We start from the raw sequence: 18,081 nt of genomic DNA, 5'->3' as shown, positions 1-18,081 counted from the left end.
GAAGAGAAGCGCGTCTCCTCAGGGCCCGCCATCTTGTGCGGCAGCGAGCAGGGCGCGGGGGGCCCGGTAGCATCCGCGCAGGATCCCGCCGACGGGGGCCCATCATGCCCGGACACCTGCAGGAGGGCTTCGGGTGCGTCGTCACCAACCGCTTCGATCAGCTCTTCGATGACGAGTCCGACCCCTTCGAGGTGCTGCGCGCGGCGGAGAGCCGGAGGAAGGAGAGCGGCGGCGGCGGCGGCGGGAGCCAAGCGGGCGGCGGGGCCCGCGGGCCGGCGGGCGCCCAGAGCGGCTCCTCGGGCGGCGCCGGCGGAGCGGGCCAGGCCGGCGGCGGCGCGGGCAGCGCGGCCAAGCAGCTGCGCAGGGAGTCGCAGAAGGAGCGCAAGAACCCGCTGCCGCCCTTCGCCGGCGGGGACCGCCGCGAGGATGGCGGGGGCCAGCCCGGAGCGCCGCTGCGGAAGGAGGGTGAGCGGGCCGCGGGCTCGGCGGGGAGGGCCGCACAAAGGGGGCCCGGGCAGGGCCGGGGCCGCACGTGGGGCCGCGCATGGCGGAGCCCGCCCGGGGCGCCCGCGGGGCCGGCGGCGGCGGCGGCGGCGGCCCCGGGCTGGCCTCGGCCCCACGTGTCCCGCGGCTCGGCCCGCGCAAAATGGAGTCGGGCGTGCGGGGCGGCCGGAGCTGCCGCGGGGCCGGCGGGGAGGGAGAGGAGGAACGCGAAATCGGGAAATTTCAGCAGTGCAGAGAATCGCGGAGCGGCTCGTGTTGGAAGGGATCTGAAAGGCCGTCCCGGCCATAGGGCTCCTTCCACTGGGCCGGGCTGCTCCAAGCCGCGTCCAGCCTGGCCTTGGACACTTCCAGGGATCCAGGGGCAGCCGCAGCTTCTCTGGGCACCCTGTGCCAGGGCCTCGCAACCCTCCCAGTGAGCAATTCCTTCCCACTCTCCCATCTAAACCGGCGCTTGGAACCCTGGAATGGTTCGGGTTGGAAAGGCCCGTCTCGTTCATCCCTGCCATGGGCAGAGACACCTTCCACTAGAGCAGGTTGCACCAAGCCCCTTCCAGCCTTGTATCCTGAACTTGACTCGTGTTTCAGGTGCTCCCATAGATTTGACAGGATATCTGGGAATTCCTGGGCTTTCCGAGTCTCTTTGGGCCATTTTCTAAGAGGAACAGCGTTGATAACAACCTTTTCCTTTTCGTATATATCTAAATAATAACTTGCATGAGTTTCTAGTTCCCTTAAATTTCTAACACATCCTACATGAAAAAAAAACTTTGGAAAGAAAGAAACGAAAGTATAAAAAGCAGATGGAAGGGTATTATTTGGGAATTCAGGCGGCCGGGGCCGCACATGGACAGGGAGGGATGCGGGCACATGGCGTCCCGTCCCCGCAGCTCCACCGCGCCCAAACTTCAGCGCTCGGCAGCTGGCTCACAACTCGCCTTCAGAGGAATCCACTGAAAAACATCCCAGTGTGGTGACAGCAGAGGACGTGGGAGCGAGGGAATAACAGGTTAATTGCGATTTCAGCAAGCTTTTCACGGGGCTGCGTGAGAGCATCTTAATGCTTCCCTATTTGTGCTACAAAGTGATGCTGGTTCTCCACTGTTTTATGCTGTTATAGAAAGAAATCGTTTTAATACGTTATTTGTTTTGGAAAGCTAGCATTATCAGCGTTATTTGAAAGCACCTCGTGAGGAGACACATTTAGGAACTATTTTAGAATACTCTTTGCTCGTGGATCTCTTGCTGATTAAGGCTGAGGAGCGTTTTCCGTGTGAGGGATGCGGTGATTTGTCCGGAGTCCCAGGTCACTAACCCAGTGTCCTCTGGAAGCCTTAGGGAGATGCAGGATCCCGGTGCTGCCCCCCACAAAATCCATCTGGGGCATGGCATCGTCTTTGGCATCACAGGAGGGCTTTGGGCAGGGCTGGTGGCTCCTCTTCACCTCCCGATTTTCACATCTTGTTTTCAAGAGCAGTGTGGAAAAAGAAGTGTTTTCGTGGTTTGTTGTGGTAGTGAAACAGAGAAATGGAGAGAAAGTCGGGACTACTGTTGTAGCAGTGTCGTAAACAAAGTTAATTTTCAGTTCGAAAATGTCTATTTTTGTGCGTGGCTGTGTTTTTGCAGTTCTGGCATCACAAAGGTGCTCGATGCCAGGGTTTGTTTCCTGTGTGAATGTATTTTAAGCTATTCCACTACTCCATAAGGCTGCAAGTGATTTGCCTGCTGAATTGGCAGTTCAAAGCTTGGGGATGCTGAGAAATAACTGGTATTTTGGGTTAGGCTTCAGCAGGAACCGGGTTTTTCTGAGCGCAGGGCGTCGAACTCGAAATTCAAAAGCCGTGGCTGTTCCATTCCAGTTCTGCAGCATGCCTGCTCCTCTCCCTGCTTCTCCTCCTCACATGGAATGCCTTTCCTGTCCTCATTGGAGAGCCCTTCTCCAAGTGCAGGCTGCTGGGTTTAACCCCTTCTTTCCTCAGGGGGTGCTTAGGGTGCCATGCAAAACTTCACGTTAAACACAGCTTGGAAGGTGAGGGAGACATTGTTCATGTGGGTGTGTTGGCTTGGATATCATTACAACTGCAACTTCTGTAGCCCCACCCAAATTTGACATTGCTTGCTAGGCAGGAGCTTGGTTCTTTCAAAAAAAAAAAAATTTTTTAAATCAGCTTTGAATTTAAAAGCTGGTTCGTTCATTTTGGAGCCGGTGTTTTGGCAAGAAGGTGGTGTAACAAAGCAGTGATGTGTTTGTCCCCGTCTTTTAAAGAAGAGTAAACAAGGCCTTTCACATGAGTGGAAAAGAAAACTCGTGTTAGATCTTTGAGAGGGCTTGGTAAAGAAGAGAATGCCCATGGGAGGTTTTTATTTGCAATAAAAACCCTTTTAGGAGGCCCGGGCAGGGAGGAAGAGCACTGGGCAGCTCAGTGGCACTGTGGATTGTTAAACTGTGTTGGAGAAGAGCACCGGGAGGAGAATCTTTGTCAGGGAATGTTGGGCTGGGAGGATCCCTGTGGGTGGATGAGGACCCCAGTTAGTCACTGAGCAGTACGTGCAGGTGACACCTGTCTGTGCAGGGTGGTGGCACTGCTGCCCAGAAGAGTTTCGAAGAACAGAATCGCAGGATCATTTAGGTTGGAAAACACCTCCAGGATCGTGGAGTCCAGCTGCCAGAACAGCACAGGATGTCTGACTTAGGGAGCACAGGATTGACTGTCTTAGGGCCAGTGAGATGATGCTCGCTTCATCTGGGTGTTCTTCTAATGAAACGCACCTGTTTCACCTGGAAAGTGCCTTTCAGCGGAAAAAAAATTATAATAAAATCTTGCTTACCTTGATCTTTGCTTGCAAGTTGACCCTGTCATTTCAGCAGGGGTTACTTAAGTTTTCAGCCAAACACAGTTTGAACTCCTGGGTGTGAAAACGTGGCTGAGAAGAGTCGGGTGAAAGTGGAATCGCTCAGTTTACACAGAAATAAAACTTCTCTTCCCTCTTGTTTTCCTGGGGGGGGGGTCGGTATCTGTCCCGGAGCACTCCTCATTCCGTTGCTGTGTCTGGCCTGATGTTTCAGGGATAAGGAGGATTGGCAGGAGGCCTGATCAGCAGCAGCAGCAGCAGCAGCAGGGCGAAGGCAAACCCATCGACAGGAGACCCGAGCGACGACCTCCCCGCGAGCGCCGCTTCGAGAAACCCGCCGAGGACAAGGGCGAGGGAGGAGAGTTCTCCGTGGATAAGTAAGAGTTTTGTCTTGCTGATAAACACCTTTCCCAGCTTTGCCAGCGCAGGGCTGTCCTGCCTTCTGCTGCTCAGGTGAAAAAGCTGGTTGAATCAAGGTTAAAATTCCTGTCATTCCCTTTTCCATGGTTTTGTTTGCAAACTCAAGTTGTAGGCTGGGAGTGATCTACATGAACGTGCTCATAGGTGTGACTGAATTACGGTTTAAATCAAGATGTTCACCATATTTCTCTACATCTATAGCAGACTGCTCAGGAAGGGAACCCAAGCATAGCTGTTTCCTGCAGGATGAGATTTGTTTGCTGTTGCAGCTGTGGCTTTAATCTGCACAGCTGACTTAAAGCCAGCTAGAGTTTGTCCATGTAGGTGTGTGCACCTTGGCTGCAGTGGCTTCAGACCTGGGAGTGGTGAAGCCATCTTAGATCTGCATGAAATTTAAACTGTCTTGAGTGTTGTGAGGCAGCCAGAATTGGAGTAGTGTTCAAATATTAAAGTTTTAGTTGCAAAGTTCAAATCTTTTTAGAAGTAAGTTGGATAAAAGTGAGTTTAGTTGAAGTTTTAGCATCAGTTAATTGCGTAACACAATACAAGGATGAAATTTTGGAATTAATGCCAGAAGATGCAAACAAACGACAGTCCTGAGCATCTGTTTCCAGATTCTAAAATCATGGAGCCACAGAGTGGTTTGGGTTGGAAAGGACCTTAAAGATGTTTTGATTCCACCCCATACCACGGGCAGGGACACCTTCCACTATCCCAGGTTACTCCAAGCCCTTCCAACCTGGCCTTGGACACTTCCAGGGATGGAGGAGTGACTTTTTTGAAATCAGAGCCTGAACCCAGCTACAAACTAACTATCAAAGGGAAAAACGACTAAATGAAGTTCTCAGAGATGAAAAGAAAAACACGCTGTACATTTTCGGAGGCGAAAACAGCTTACGAACAGCAATTACCACAGCAAAACCCAATAAATACAGCCCTCAAAGAGCACAAGGGCATGACAAATGCAGTCAGTTTGTGGAGTGAAAGCCTGACCTGTGCCTGTTCCGTGGCAGACCCATCCTGGAGCGGCCCATGCGTGGCCGTGGCGGGCTGGGCCGGGGCCGTGGCCGCGGGCGCGGGATGGGCCGAGGGGACGGCTTCGACTCCCGCGGCAAACGGGAATTCGACAGACACAGCGGCAGCGATAGATCGTGAGTCTTCACCTCCTCCTCTCCCTCCTCTTTGCCACTCTCAGCCCCCCCCTCCTCCCTTTTCCCCTGTTTAAAATTGATTTTTTGAGTTCCTGTGCCTGGACACTATAATGTTAACTCAGTTTTGTTAGTTCTGTTTCACATTCACATTTCAGCGGCCTAAAGCACGAGGACAAGCGCGGCGGCAGCGGGTCGCACAACTGGGGAACCGTCAAAGACGAGCTAACGTTAGTAACCTCTCACTGCTCACAAAGCTATTAGCACTATGTTAATCAGCCCTAATTATGGCTTGCAGAACACCCAGATTTAGCTGCCTTTTCGCCTTTGATCTCCATGGTTTTTGCAGAGTTTAAAACCCCAGCGATTTTCTTGTAGCGTAAGAATAGCTTCGCTGTTCTGCCAGAATTTTGGGGAGGTTTTGGGAGGCCTTGTGCTGGTTTTGTAACGATTCTTTGTTGAAATGAAATCGTTCCGTTTTTAGTAAATTTTGATCGTGCGTTTTGTGTTAGAAAAATTCAGCTATCCCATTGAAATCTATTTTTAATGCCCAAATCCATTTTGTGTTGGAAGGGACAGCGGGAGCCTTTCAGGAGGGGGTTAGTAAGGCTTGGGGAAAACCATTAGTTAAGTGAAAAGCAAAGAATTTAGAAGGCACAGAGAGCACCAATCCTTCTTGAAACAGTAAATCCACCGTAGATCTTGACTGTTAATCTTACATAGCTTTAAAGAGGGATGAAGTTGTAAAAAAGCCCCAACTCCCAACGTTATGTAATTGCAGTGAATTGGATCAGTCAGCTGTAACTGAGGAAACGCCAGAGGGAGAGGAGCATCCGCCTGCTGATTCTGAAAATAAGTGAGTACCAGCCCTCCCTGTGCTCCTGCCTTGCTTCAGAGGTGCTGTTGTATTGCCTTTAACCTCTGCTCTTTATTCCCACATCTGTTTGGCCAAACAGATTATCAGTAGATCATCCACAGTGCTGCTGAATGAGTCTCCTTAAAAACCTGTCTGGAAATTGTTGTCTTTAAACCATTCCTTGGCGTCCTGCAGGTGTTCTTTCAGATTTATTTATGAATACTCATTTCTAGTACACTTTGAGTTTTGGGATTGCAACTCCAAATTCCAAACCCAAAAGCATCTGTGCTCAGACTAGGTAGAAACACCAAGCCAGCGGGACAGAAATGCCAGTGGAAGGCAACTTTTAACCTCAGTTTTCCAAAACACAGCCTTGGAGACTGTGTGGCTGAGCTGTGGGAGAAAGGTTGTATCTTTCATTCTCCAGGCAGTTTTCAAAGTTACCTGGCTCTGTGCCCATCTCACTTGGACACTTACAGAAGGAACCAGGGGCTGGATGAATGAAAGAGCAACCAGAGAGGCAGAAGGAGCCTTACTGACACTGAGCTGGTGTAAAAATACAAAACAAATTTTGATGGTGGCCCAGTGTGACTAATGTTGTATTTTAATGAGGAGGGAGCTTTGTAGAGGACTCAAAAAAATGGCAGACAGAATCTTGAATTGCTTGTTCCTAATGATTCCTAATGTGTTTGCTGTGGCTTGATTGCCTCACTAAAAACTTTATGGAAAAAAGCACCTCCACGTGGGTAACTCTTCAATTGTCTGTTTTATGTGGATCTTTGCCCTCAGTGTTTCAGCAGAACTGTAGGATCTTTTACTGCAGTAAAATCTTTGCCTTGAACAAAACAAATTCCGATTACATCCCATGTCAAAAATCATCAGCTCCTACACGAGGAGAAAAAGTTGAAACACAGTAATTTTGACATAAAACCTTTGCATTATTCAAAATTAATGGCTGCCAAATGAAAACCTTTGTAATTGAGACTTTCGTGATCTTTTTTTGCTGCACATACACAGCATTGGTTTCCTATAAATCAGAAATTCACTTGCATAAACACACTGAGCAATGACCAGAGGCTTGCAGTAGCTGGAAATTATCTGTTATTGAGCACAGTGGTTGTGTGTTTTGCTTTAAAAATAGCCCTTGTCATGAGGTAGATGTGCTGTATCTCACAAATGAGGTGTGTGCTGTTATTTTTTCAAATTAGCTGGAAGTAAAACTTGTTTGAATAATTCTTTGGTTCAACAAAGGAAGCAAATTACCCAAAGCTGCTTAAATTCTGGTTTTTAAAATACTGAAAGCTGTGGGAAGAAGGAGCTCTCGCTGCCCTGACATGAATGTTTATGAGAGATGTGTTTCAAAAAGGGAGGAAAGGAGCTCCAAACAAGTCATGACAGAGGTTAGGCTTTCAGATTTGGAGCTAAAATCGACAGTAATGTGGAGATTTGATGGCATGGGTCAGTTTTAATTTTAACATTTTGCTGTGCTCAGAGGTGTCTGGGTGTTATTTTTTTTGGCACTCCCTCTAAAGGAGATGAATCTTCCTGTGGTGGAAGCCAGTGTTTATATTTTCACCTCTTAAACTGCTAAACCCTTGACAAAGCTCAGTTTTGAACCTGCTGCCAGCCAGTAGGTGATTTTCAAATCATATCCAGAGTGTAAATGCTTAGTTGTGATGACAATCTCCATGAATTCCCTGCAGAGAGAACGAGGTTGAAGAAGTGAAGGAAGAAGGCCCTAAGGAGATGACCCTGGATGAGTGGAAAGCCATCCAAAGCAAGGACCGCGCGAAAGTCGAGTTCAACATCCGCAAACCCAACGAGGGAGCTGATGGGCAATGGAAAAAAGGATTTGTGCTCCACAAGTCAAAGAGTGAGGAGGTAAAAAACGTGCCTTGGAGTGTCCGCTTCTTTAAGGTTTTGTTACTGATGAGCAGTTTTTTGTAGAGTGGGAGCTCCATTCTGGGAGATGCTGACCTCTAGTTGGGAGTTTAGAAAGTGGGAGGAAACAAATTTTTTTTTTTTTTAATTTGAACTTTGTTCTTGTTCATCTGAACAACATTCTTCCAGCAGAATTGAACTTCTGCAGTAGCACAAGTGGCCATTCTGACTGTGGTTGGCTTTGAGAGCTGAGCTGTGCCCTTGGGTTTGTAAGAGCTGCCTCTTGGTGAGAGTTTTAGGGGTACGTTGTCGAGTTTGCTTTTTAAAAAAGGAAACTTGTGTTGTTTAGCATCTGTTCTGCAGTCCACAGGTTCGTGGTGCTTGCTAAATGATGTCAGCTTGAAGGAAGACTGGTCATGCCTCAGAGACCTTAAACCCAGACTGTGCATCTTAAATATGAGTCGTGGGTGTCTCCTCGCTCAGTGCTGTGACACAGACAAGTTCTGGGGAAGGCAGTTGAAATGATTCCTGTGCTCCAGTGACACTCAGCGTAGCTGCCGTAGGATTGTTTTAAATTTGTAGTTTCTCCTTTCAGGCATTGCATAATGTTCGTTATTGTGTTCCAGGAGTGGCAAGGGGAGATGCACAAGGGAGGGGAGTGCTGAGAGCTGTTTTGTAATGCAGGGCTATGCTAATCTTTAGTTCTAATCTTTGTTTTTAGCACTCCGTAATAGTTTAAGTAGCTCACTTCAGAGATTGGTGGCTGCAACTTTGTATACGGATGGTGCTGAGTCCTTTGGAAGTGGCTGCTCTCCTGAGATGTATTCCTGCCTTTTCACACCTTGCCAGTTTTTATCCTGGGAGCTGGGATGTAGCACAGGGTGGGGGGCACTGCTCAGTGTTCCAGTGAAAGTTCCATTTCTGTTCCGATTGAGCTCACAGTGTGTTTGCCTTGCTCACAAATCAGGGCTGTTTTCTGGCTGCGTGGGGTGGTTCAGCTCTGGAAATGATTGCATGGCTGTGTCTCCTTTGAGCTGTTCACTGGAGTGGTCATTAAATGCTGCTTTCTCTGGCTTGAGTAGAAAAGGGAATTTGAGTTACATTTAAGGTTGCTGTGTACTGAAAGAATGCGTTAAACAGAAGTATTTATATACTCTACCAAGATTTACTAAACCTGTAGTGCTTCAAATTCCCTCAGTCTCTGTGAATCAGATTTATTTGACATTTACTCATCTGAGGGCACTCTTTTTTTAACATATGAACATATGTGATAGTAAAGGTGATGCTACTTGTGAGAAATTCAGAGGCTAGAAAGATCCAGACTGTATTTTCCATTTGAAAACTGAACCAGTTAACTCAAAAAAACCCAACAAAAACCAATAACAAATAAAAGAATCTGAACCAAAGCTGTGAATAATCAAATTACTCCCATGGAAGACCTGACATAATTAGTAGATTGTTCTGTTTAAGAGGTGAACTTCTCAAATAAACAAGTTGGGATATTTTTAGCACCATCACATAAGAAGGTAACAGCCTCTTGCTGCGTAAGCACGAAAGTGAGGTATTAACAAATCTGCCTTTAAATTGAGCTGCTTTTAGCCTGCTTTATTGTACAGCCAGCAGATGTGTCTCCCCATCTCCCTCCTTCATTGTTCCCTGATCCCATGGGAAGCAGTGTGGGGATTTTCTCTCAGGATTATAGGAGAATAGCTCTATAATACAGGCCTTAGGAAAGCTTCCACTGCAGCTCGTTGTGAGCAGCTTTAGAAGGCAAAATATTTTTTTAAACACCAATCACCTGCTGTTTCATCTCTTGGATGTATTTAGGAATTAAAAAATTAAAGTAATTAAAGTTTCTCTGATTCTTAGTGGTAAGAAGGGAGATGATGTGTGGAAGTGATTTGGTTTATAGGTAAATTTTGGTTTTTAGTCCCAAATCTTCTGTACTCTTGTGGCTGAAAAACACCGTGTGCCCCAGTAGATCTGTCAGGCATTGGAAGCCTTGTGGTGAGCACCTGCATTCCTGGAGCTTGAGAACTCCTTGGAGAATTCCCCAGGAATCTGGGAGAAGGGAGAATGATGATTCTGCTCATCTGCCTGAGTCTTGGGGAAGAGCTGTCCTCCTTTTCCTCCTGCTTGTCCTCCTCACTGAGGCCTGGAACGCTTGGGCCTGCCTGAGGTCCTGTCTCTTTTTCCCATTTCCTCTGCAGGTGCTGCTGATAAAATGACCTCTCAGTTCTGTCTCAGATCCTTGCTGCTTTAATCTGAAATCCAAGGCCATCAGCAGCCCTGGTCCAGTGAGCCTCCTGCCAGGACACAGGGTTAGGCCCTAGAACAGAGATCCTCTTTTCTCTGCACCTGCTTTAGTGGCTTGAGTCTTCAGTTCCTACAAAAAACCAGGAACGAGTTACATTGTGGACAGATCCTAAAATTTATCCCAAAAGTGGAATCCAGGAAAAACTGATAGCCAGTCAGATCTGTGTCCCTGCTGTGCCTCTTCAAACCTCCTCACTAATCCAATCCCTTCCTTAGAGGAGGTCGCAGTGAGAGATTAGGAAATGTATGTGGAAAAGCAAAATTCATCTCCTCCAAGCTGGGAGGAATGACTCTTGAATGAAGGTTCTGCAGGAAGATCTCCATGAACAGTGATCCAAACATCCCAGCTCTTCCCATCCCTGTGCCATGCTGGAGACCAGCCTGCATGTGTGCTCTGCCAGGGCTTCCAGCAGCTCCTGGGCAGCTTTTTGGTGTCCATCCACCTTGAGCACTCTTTGGTGTCCCTCTGAGCTTTCTTTTTGGTGTCCCTCCACCTTGAACATTTTTTTGGTGTCCATCCATCTCAGCTTTTTTTGGTGTCCATTTCAGCTTTTTTTGTGTCCGTCTCAGCTTTTTTGTTCTCCATCCATCTGAGCTTTTCCTGGTGTCCATCTGAGCTTCTCCTGGTGTCCATCTGAGCTCTCTCTTGTCCCCACACTTGGCACACCCATCCTGGGCTGTCTCTGGCCGCTTGCACAGCTGCTCCCTCCTCCCTCTGCTGCTCCCTGTGCTCAGGGCCATCTGTAGCCAGCAGCTCGTGTGACCTGATTACCTGTTGTTCCTGTATGTAGTTGAGTCTCATTTCTTCCTTTTGTTTTCTCCTTTGTTCCTTTTGTCACTTATGGCGTGGACACACAACTGTCACCAGACAAAGGCGATGACAGAAATGCAGGGGAGTCTGCTGGATTCAAATGAGGTACTGATCCTTTCTCTCTAACTGGTGATACCTGGGTGTTAACATCAGCCCCCTCAGCAGGGAGCCTTTGGATATTAAAAACTCACCAAAACAGAGGATTTTACTGAACTTACATTGAGCTTTTCTGTCCGTGCCTGTTGTCTCAGTGTGCACCATCCAGCACCCAGCATGGTTTTAGTCCCCTTGCTCCTCATCCTGCTGAGTTCAAACCTTACCATAAAAGCTTCTATCATCTTCTGGGTTTTTTTTTGTTGCTGCTGTTTTTCCATCACTGTCTGCTTTGGCTCTCTCGGTAGTTTGTTCTTCCCCAAGACCCTTGAGCGCAGCACTGCCTTCAAGAAGTGACCAGCTGTTAAATCAGAGCGCTCTAAAGTCACCAGTACATAGAAATGTAATGTTTCAGCTTGCTTCAGTATGTCTGGCTTGTCGCCCAAGTGATGGAAGAGGCTGAGGAGAGTGTGCCAAGTCTTTGGTTGGAGTTTTAAAAGGGCTTTAATTACCTTGGATAGAGAAATCATCAGAAATCATCAGGTCACCTAGGGAACTTGCAATTTGTTGGTTCAGTGGTTATACCAAAATCAAATTGTCAAAATACAATGTTTTTTGGTCGACTGTAGTGACTTTTTTTAAAAATAAAAACAGCATAAGGACAGAAATGCACAGGAATATTGTCCAAATGCACTGATCCCACCACTCAGAAAAGGGAATTACCACGTGGCTACCAGGAGTTGGAAATGAAATCTCCGTACCCTGCAGCGATAAAAACTGCAGATAAAAGATGAATTAGTAAGAGAGGAATTTAAAGCATCTCTGAAGTGTTCTGTAGTGTTTTACAGAGTGCTGGTGTGAGGTTTGAGTGGTGCCATGTCAGGCTGAGGTGTGGAGTGACTTCTCTTTGTTGAGACAAACTTCCTGAGTTTGGCAAAGACATTTCCAAGGGAAGGGTGTAGAGAGAAATAAATCAGGAGAGGAGTAGAGACCAGATTGCACAGTGTGTTGCCTTTGAAAGTCCAAATGTTGTATGAGTACTGCAGAAAAGTCAGCTGGAGTTGGGAAGCTTGAGCCTGCACGTGGCGTTTGTGTAGGAAAACCAGGGAATTCAAGATTGCTGTGCCAGGAGTTGGGGGCTTGGAGGGAAGTGTTGGAGGTCGTCATGTTTCCGAAACACTGTGGTTGAGCTGTAACAGGCAGGTTTTTAACATTTTGTTATATTATCCTAGATGCCAAAACCTGGCTTGCACATGGAAGCAATATTTGTGTGAAATAGGAGAAATAATTGCTTCCAAAACACCTGGTGGGGTTCAGAAATTTTCCGAGGTGCTGGAGAACAACGTTGCTGGTGTTTGTAACTCCTGGGAGCATCCCTTGCTCCTCCAGGCTCAGGTTTCCACCAAATGCCCTGGGAACAAACCAGTAAGAGAATATCCTGGCAAAGGTGCTGAGATCCACATTTTCCACTGTCACTGATGGGACTGGCTCTGTTTTAGCTCCTCCAGTTCCTCGTGTTTGAGCTTTTTGTGCCTCATTTGCTGTGACAGTGAATACAGAGCGCTGAGGGATTCTCAGCAGATCCCCTGGTCTTAAGGATTTATGAAGGGCTAAAGCAAATGAAGGGTAAATCCTCAGGGAGCAAAATAAGGATGAGTGACCAAGAGTGGAGAAAGAATGGAAGGGATTGATGGAACCAGGACACAAAATGAGAATTGTTAAACACGAGGTTCTGTACTGACTTGGTGATAGTCAGTCTGCTCTGGGATTAGGTCCATGGATGGAATTCCCATCAGAATTGCCCTGATGGAATTCTGGGAAGGTTTTCTCCCTGGAAAGGGTGGGCAGGCATTGGAAGGAGCTGTCCAGGGAGGTTTGGAGTGCCCATCCCTGGGGGTGCCAGGGAAGGACTGGACGTGGGCTGATGGCAGAGGTGGGGATTGGGCTCAGCTTGGACTCAATCCTGGAGGACTTTTCCACTGAAACAATGAATTGCTTGCTAAGCAATTCCAAGGTTCCCGTGTCCCTCCAGGGCATGGATGACCAGAGGCGGGCGGGGGCTGCGGTGGCCGGAGCTCCAGGTGCCCAGGAGGGGACGTTGGTGCTGTTTTTTCTCTCTGATGGAGAACTCCTCCTTGCAGGCGCACGCTGAGGACTCGGTAATGGATCACCACTTCCGCAAGCCCGCCAACGACATCACATCCCAGCTGGAGATCAACTTTGGAGACCTGGGCCGCCCCGGGCGCGGCGGCAGAGGGGGCCGGGGGGGCCGGGGCCGCGGGGGCCGCGCCAGCCGCGGGGGCAGGACTGACAAGGTGAGGGGAAACACTTCGTTCCCTGCTGGCACCTGCCCTCTTCCCGGGGGGAAAGCTGCTCTGGGTCTGTTCTGACAGCAAACCACGTTTTCAACCCCGTAGCGCCGTGTGGCTACAGGGAACATTGTGAGCACCAGCCCCCCACCTGGGAAATCCACTTGGTTCCCTGCTGGCACCTTCCCTTTTCCTGGGGGAAAAGCTGCTCTGGCAGCAAACCATGTTTTAACCCCTGTAGCACCACGTGGCTACGGTGAACATGGTATCCAGGGAGGGAAACAGATAAAACAAGTCTCTGTTTTGTTGAGCAGTACAATCCATTTTACTTCCACCCCACCCTGAGCTGAGGAGGGAGGAGAAGGTGGAGAGAGCACAGGGGCAGGGTGGTGGGGTTTATCAGGTATTGCAGGGAAGGAGTCCTAGAGTTTGGGTCAAGGGAGGAGATAACACAAGGAGAGTTTAGGAGACAACCTAAGGGGAGTAAGATCAGATTTCAGCTGCTTCAAAATTCCACAAAACCCGAGTGAAAATCCTTTTGTGCAAGGTTTACTTCAGGCCGGGTCGTTAGGACAAAAGGGTGAACGTTTGAGGACTGTCATCATCAAACACAAAAAAAAGGGAGGGTGAAATTTTTTTAAAACTGCCTGTCTTTGTGTCTAAACCTGAAAAATGACTTCCCAGCGTGGACAGGTCTGAATGTACCATGAGCTGCCTCAGCTGCTCTGCCAGAGCAGAAGCACAAGTGCTGGGCTGGTTATTTTCAGCCACAGCCAGGACACTGTGTGCATTGTCACCTGCTGGGGGTCAAGGACTGGTTGTACAGTTGCTTGTCAGGTCTTGAACCTGAGGAATTCAGATTTTCCAGTTGGAAACAGGGCTCTTACTGGTTTTTCTCTAGCCACCAGTAATGTTTTCCCCTTCTTTGGTGTTCAGGCACCAGGGGAATACCCTGGAGAAATACTGAATGGGCTTTGGGAGAAAATATGTGAAGTGCAAGCACTGTGGTGTATCTGTAGTGAAGATTTGATTTACTATCAGTCACTTGCCTTAAAGGCATCAATCGAATTGTTACTGATGGGAAAATGAGCTCAGTCTGGGTGCTGTGGTTTTCTTCACATAGGTTTGCTCCTTTTTGTCCCTTCTGGCACACACAGATTTTACAAATTTTAGTTTATTAGTTGGGAAGCTCTCTCCTGACAGAAGCAGAATATTTTGAGGAATTGCAATTAAACAGTGGTGGTTTGCTCTGAGTTATTTCACTAACACTCTTCAAGAATGCTGCCATAAAGTGGTTCCAAGCTTTCCTGCACCTGACTTTGTGTTGCCTTTGTTTCCTTGCAGTTGGTCAAGGAGTTTGATGTGATCCACACGCCCAACCAGGTGAGTGAGCTCTGTATGTGCATTCCCTGGGTTCGGGGACCAAAACTTCCCTCCTTTTTATGGCTCTTCCTGCTCTTGTGTGCTCAGCAGCTGGAGGTGCTGAGCCTGCAGCTCAAACCCTGCCATTACTTCTTAATTCTGGGTTTGTGGCCTGTGGAGTCTTAGGCAAGGCAGAGACTCTGCAGCTACAGGTGTTGATGCAAGTCTCATTTGAAATATATTGATTGATAAATGATTATCATGACAGGAAGTTCCACTATCTTGGCTCTTCCCATTTTTCTCCAGGGACCAAGTGAAGAGTATGAAATTCTTAATTTCTGCACTGGTTTTTAGATGGGGTGCAGAACCTTTCAGAAAACTCTGTTGGAAACTACTGAGATCCTTGGCCAATGCATGAATTTTTAGGGCTAAAAATTCGGCACAAAAAAATGACTTCTATCAACATCTGAGTTTCTGAGTGGGAAGAATTAAACATGAAAAGCTTAATTAGTGCTCCAGAATGTTCCTTTTCTGGAACATTTCAGTTGTGTCCCTCAGTAAGGATTGGTCCATGGCAGGAGGTTGGAATTCCACGATGTCCTTAAGGTCCCTTCCAACCCACACCATTCTGAAATCTCTTTAAATTAAAAAGAGAATTGTGCAATAAAAATGTGCAAACATCAATTTACCTACAAGTCCTCTCCAGATTGCTTGTATTCAAAAAAACCACTATAGGAGATGTTGTAATCCTTGGAATAAATTAAAAAAGAGATGTTTTGGTAGTAATTTCCCCAGCCCTAAAGTGCTGCCAGCTCTGCCTCGAGGCAATAATAACTCTGTGATGTTTCTTTTTTCAGTCAAGTGCTTCTGCTCCTGACGTAGATGACCCAGAGGCTTTCCCAGCTCTGTCCTAAACTGGATGTCATAAAAGCCAACCCTGCCCTGGTCGGGCCTTCCTCTCCGAGGCTTGCATGCTTAAGGATCCTAAAACAACTAAGAAATTGAAAAAAAAAAAAAAAAACCAAACAAAAAAACAAAACAAAACAAAAAAAAAGAGACTGTCATTCATACCATTCACACCTAAAGACTGAATTTTATCTGTTTTGAAAATGAACTTCTCTCGCTACACAGAAGCAACAATATGGTAGTCAAGTTTTGTATTTAGAAATGTAATGGTAGCAGGGATGTTTTCATAATTTTTTCAGAGATTATGCATTCTTCATGGATACTTTTTTGTATTGCTGCTTGAAAATATGCGTTTCCAAACTTGAAATATAGGTGTGAACAGTGTGTACCAGTTAAAAGCTTTCCCTTCATTTGTGTTCATTTTTTTTTGTTGTTGTTGTTTTAATTCAGGATTTTAGAATTTTCCTCCCCCCCACCCCCCAAACTCCCATACTAGGTTTTAATTATTGCACACTACTTCAGTTTCCTTTTTCTCAGCCCGTGGAATCTGTGGAATATTAATTTGGCAGACTTGTTAGTGCTGTATGGAACGAACTCCTGGAGTACTTAACTTTTAATGCTTCATTTCCAACATGGAAAAACCGGTCATTTCTTTTTTTTTTTTTTTTTCTTTTTCATCTCTGTTGGGTAGTTTGTCTACACAAAACCTTTCTAGAAAATTGAAAGCAGATTGCTTGAAATCAGGATTCAGAGCACATTGGTTTATGGTTTCGATAGCTGTGTATGGATCCAGCAATGGGTAACTGGTCTGAAAACCAGCTTTTTTTTAAAATTCCTGTATCCCACCTTTCACTCCCCCTTTGGACCTTTATTCCCTCCGCCTTGCCCTTCAACAGAACAAGATGCTTTGTTGGCAAAAAAAAAGAAAAAAAAAAGAGTTTTTAAATTACCTTTGCTTTTTGTTTGAGAGGATGCCCTGAGATGGGGGGAATTCCTGTTGTTGGAGCTGGGATACCCTGAAATGGAGATAAAATTCCTGTCCTTGGAGCTGGGATACCTCAGGATTGAGGTAATTCCTGTCCTTGGAGCTGGCATTCCATGAGTTTGGGGTAATAGTTGGAGCTGGAATACTCTGAAACAGAGGGAATTCCTGTCCCTGGAGCTGTAATTCCATGAGTTTGGGGTAATTCCTGTCGTTGGAGCTGGGATACCTCGAGATTGGGGTAATACCTGTCCTTGGAGCTGGCATTCCATGAGTTTGGAGTAATTCCTGATCTTGGAGCTGGCATTCCATGAGTTTGGGGTGATAGTTGGAGCTGGAATACTCTGAAATAGAGGAAATTCCTGTCCCTGGAGCTGTAATTCCATGACTTCGGGGTAATTCCTGTCACTGGAGCTGGGATACCTCGAGATTGGGGTAATTCCTGTCCTTGGAGCTGGCATTCCATGAGTTTGGGGTAATAGTTGGAGCTGAGAGTGGGAGGAAGGTGGCAGCTGTGGCTCTGGAAGCCCAGGTGGATTCCAGCTGGGATTTGGGATTTCCCAGCACTGCTCCAGGTTGTTCCCAGCAAGGAACTGGGCTGGCTCAGGAGGGAGTTGTGGCTCGTGGCTTCAGCCTGGGACAATGGCAATCTGTGCATGAGGCACCCAAAATTCAACCCAAAACCTCAACACTTCACCTCTCTCCATCCAAATGTGGCTCTGGCTCAGTGCAGGGCTCAGGATCTGCTTTGGGACATCACCAAGGAATGGTTTTTTTCCAGAGAATGTAAAGAAATTCCTTCTCCCCCATCAAAACCCGCCACAGGTTCAATTTCATCCCCGTGTGTCCCTTCAATACACAAAAGGAGTTGAGCGAATGACTGATGAAAAAGATTTCTTAGGGGTTTTATCAACGATTTTTTAGGAGAATGGGAGCAAATCTCTGATTTTATTTCATTTTTTTCCTCTCAGGCCAGCTTAGAACGTATTTGTAGTTTCTTAGGTAGAAAATGAAAGGTAACACCTTATTTTTATAAAAACTACAGGACAGGCAGAGAAGTGTTGGAGGCCTTGGGATGTGGAACACCAGCCTGCTCAGCTGTGGTGGTAGCACCTGGCTTTGCTTTTCCTGAGCTGTTTCCCCCCGGAGCTCGTGCTGTGGCCCACTGTGAGTACCGTGGATCCCTTCCCTCACCTGCATTTCCAGCCCCAGGCAGGAGGAGGAGGCAGATTTTCCATCCAGAGGGTGAGAAAACTCTCTTGGTTCACCTCTCCTGACTGTGCTCTCAGCGTGGGGCTGTTGCAGGAACAGAGCTGTTCCTTTTCCCTCTCCCACTGTTGGGTGGGATGTGCAGCCTTGGGGACACCCTGGGTAACACAGCAAACACAGAAACTCACGGAGCAGAGCTTTCCCTGGAACACAAACCTTCCTTGAACCTTCCTTCGCTGTTCCAGGTGATTTTGCAGGCTGGATTTTTCCCTTTTCCTGCTCCTAGAGCATTCCCAAATGGCACCTAGAGTGATTTTCAACACAGCTTGGAACTTAAAATTGATCCTTCTGCTCTTCTGCCAGATGGAAGTTTGCCTCTTTCAGTCCGTTTGTGTCAAGAACCTGAAACTGTGAACGTTTATCTTTAATATCGG

General features: G+C 47.3%; 1 protein-coding gene across 4 annotated transcripts; it reads left to right on the top strand.

Moving 5' to 3' along the window:
- On the top strand, nucleotides 1-15,866 carry SERBP1 (SERPINE1 mRNA binding protein 1). Of its 4 annotated transcripts, none has more exons than XM_066193006.1 (10): nucleotides 1-465; nucleotides 3,569-3,731; nucleotides 4,788-4,925; nucleotides 5,081-5,152; nucleotides 5,704-5,778; nucleotides 7,482-7,659; nucleotides 10,844-10,891; nucleotides 13,021-13,194; nucleotides 14,533-14,571; nucleotides 15,408-15,866. In XM_066193006.1, the coding sequence occupies exons 1-10, from the start codon at nucleotides 105-107 to the stop codon at nucleotides 15,462-15,464; spliced, it is 1,305 nt and encodes a 434-aa protein (XP_066049103.1). In that variant the 5' UTR covers nucleotides 1-104; the 3' UTR covers nucleotides 15,465-15,866. The 4 variants fall into 4 exon arrangements, with proteins under 4 accessions (XP_066049103.1, XP_066049102.1, XP_066049105.1 ...); XM_066193005.1 differs by having other exon boundaries at nucleotides 2-465; nucleotides 5,057-5,152; XM_066193008.1 differs by lacking the exon at nucleotides 10,844-10,891 and having other exon boundaries at nucleotides 5-465.
- Nucleotides 15,867-18,081: the final 2,215 nt, after the last annotated feature.

This window comes from Chamaea fasciata, unplaced genomic scaffold, assembly GCF_029207755.1.
Source record: "Chamaea fasciata isolate MVZ Bird 193981 ecotype frontalis unplaced genomic scaffold, bChaFas1.0.hap1 SCAF_10, whole genome shotgun sequence".
In the NCBI taxonomy this organism is placed as follows: domain Eukaryota; kingdom Metazoa; phylum Chordata; class Aves; order Passeriformes; family Sylviidae; genus Chamaea; species Chamaea fasciata.
This window is presented reverse-complemented; position numbering and strand designations above follow the sequence as displayed.

What these genes read in the sequence shown, in the direction of transcription:
- SERBP1 (XM_066193005.1), top strand. Translation starts at nt 105, where the DNA reads ATGCCCGGACACCTGCAGGAGGGCTTCGGGTGCGTCGTCACCAACCGC. An exon ending in ACAAGTCAAAGAGTGAGGAG is followed by an intron (nt 7,660 to 10,843) that starts GTAAAAAACGTG and finishes AACTGTCACCAG; the next exon opens with ACAAAGGCGATGACAGAAAT. An exon ending in GCGGGGGCAGGACTGACAAG is followed by an intron (nt 13,195 to 14,532) that starts GTGAGGGGAAAC and finishes GTTTCCTTGCAG; the next exon opens with TTGGTCAAGGAGTTTGATGT.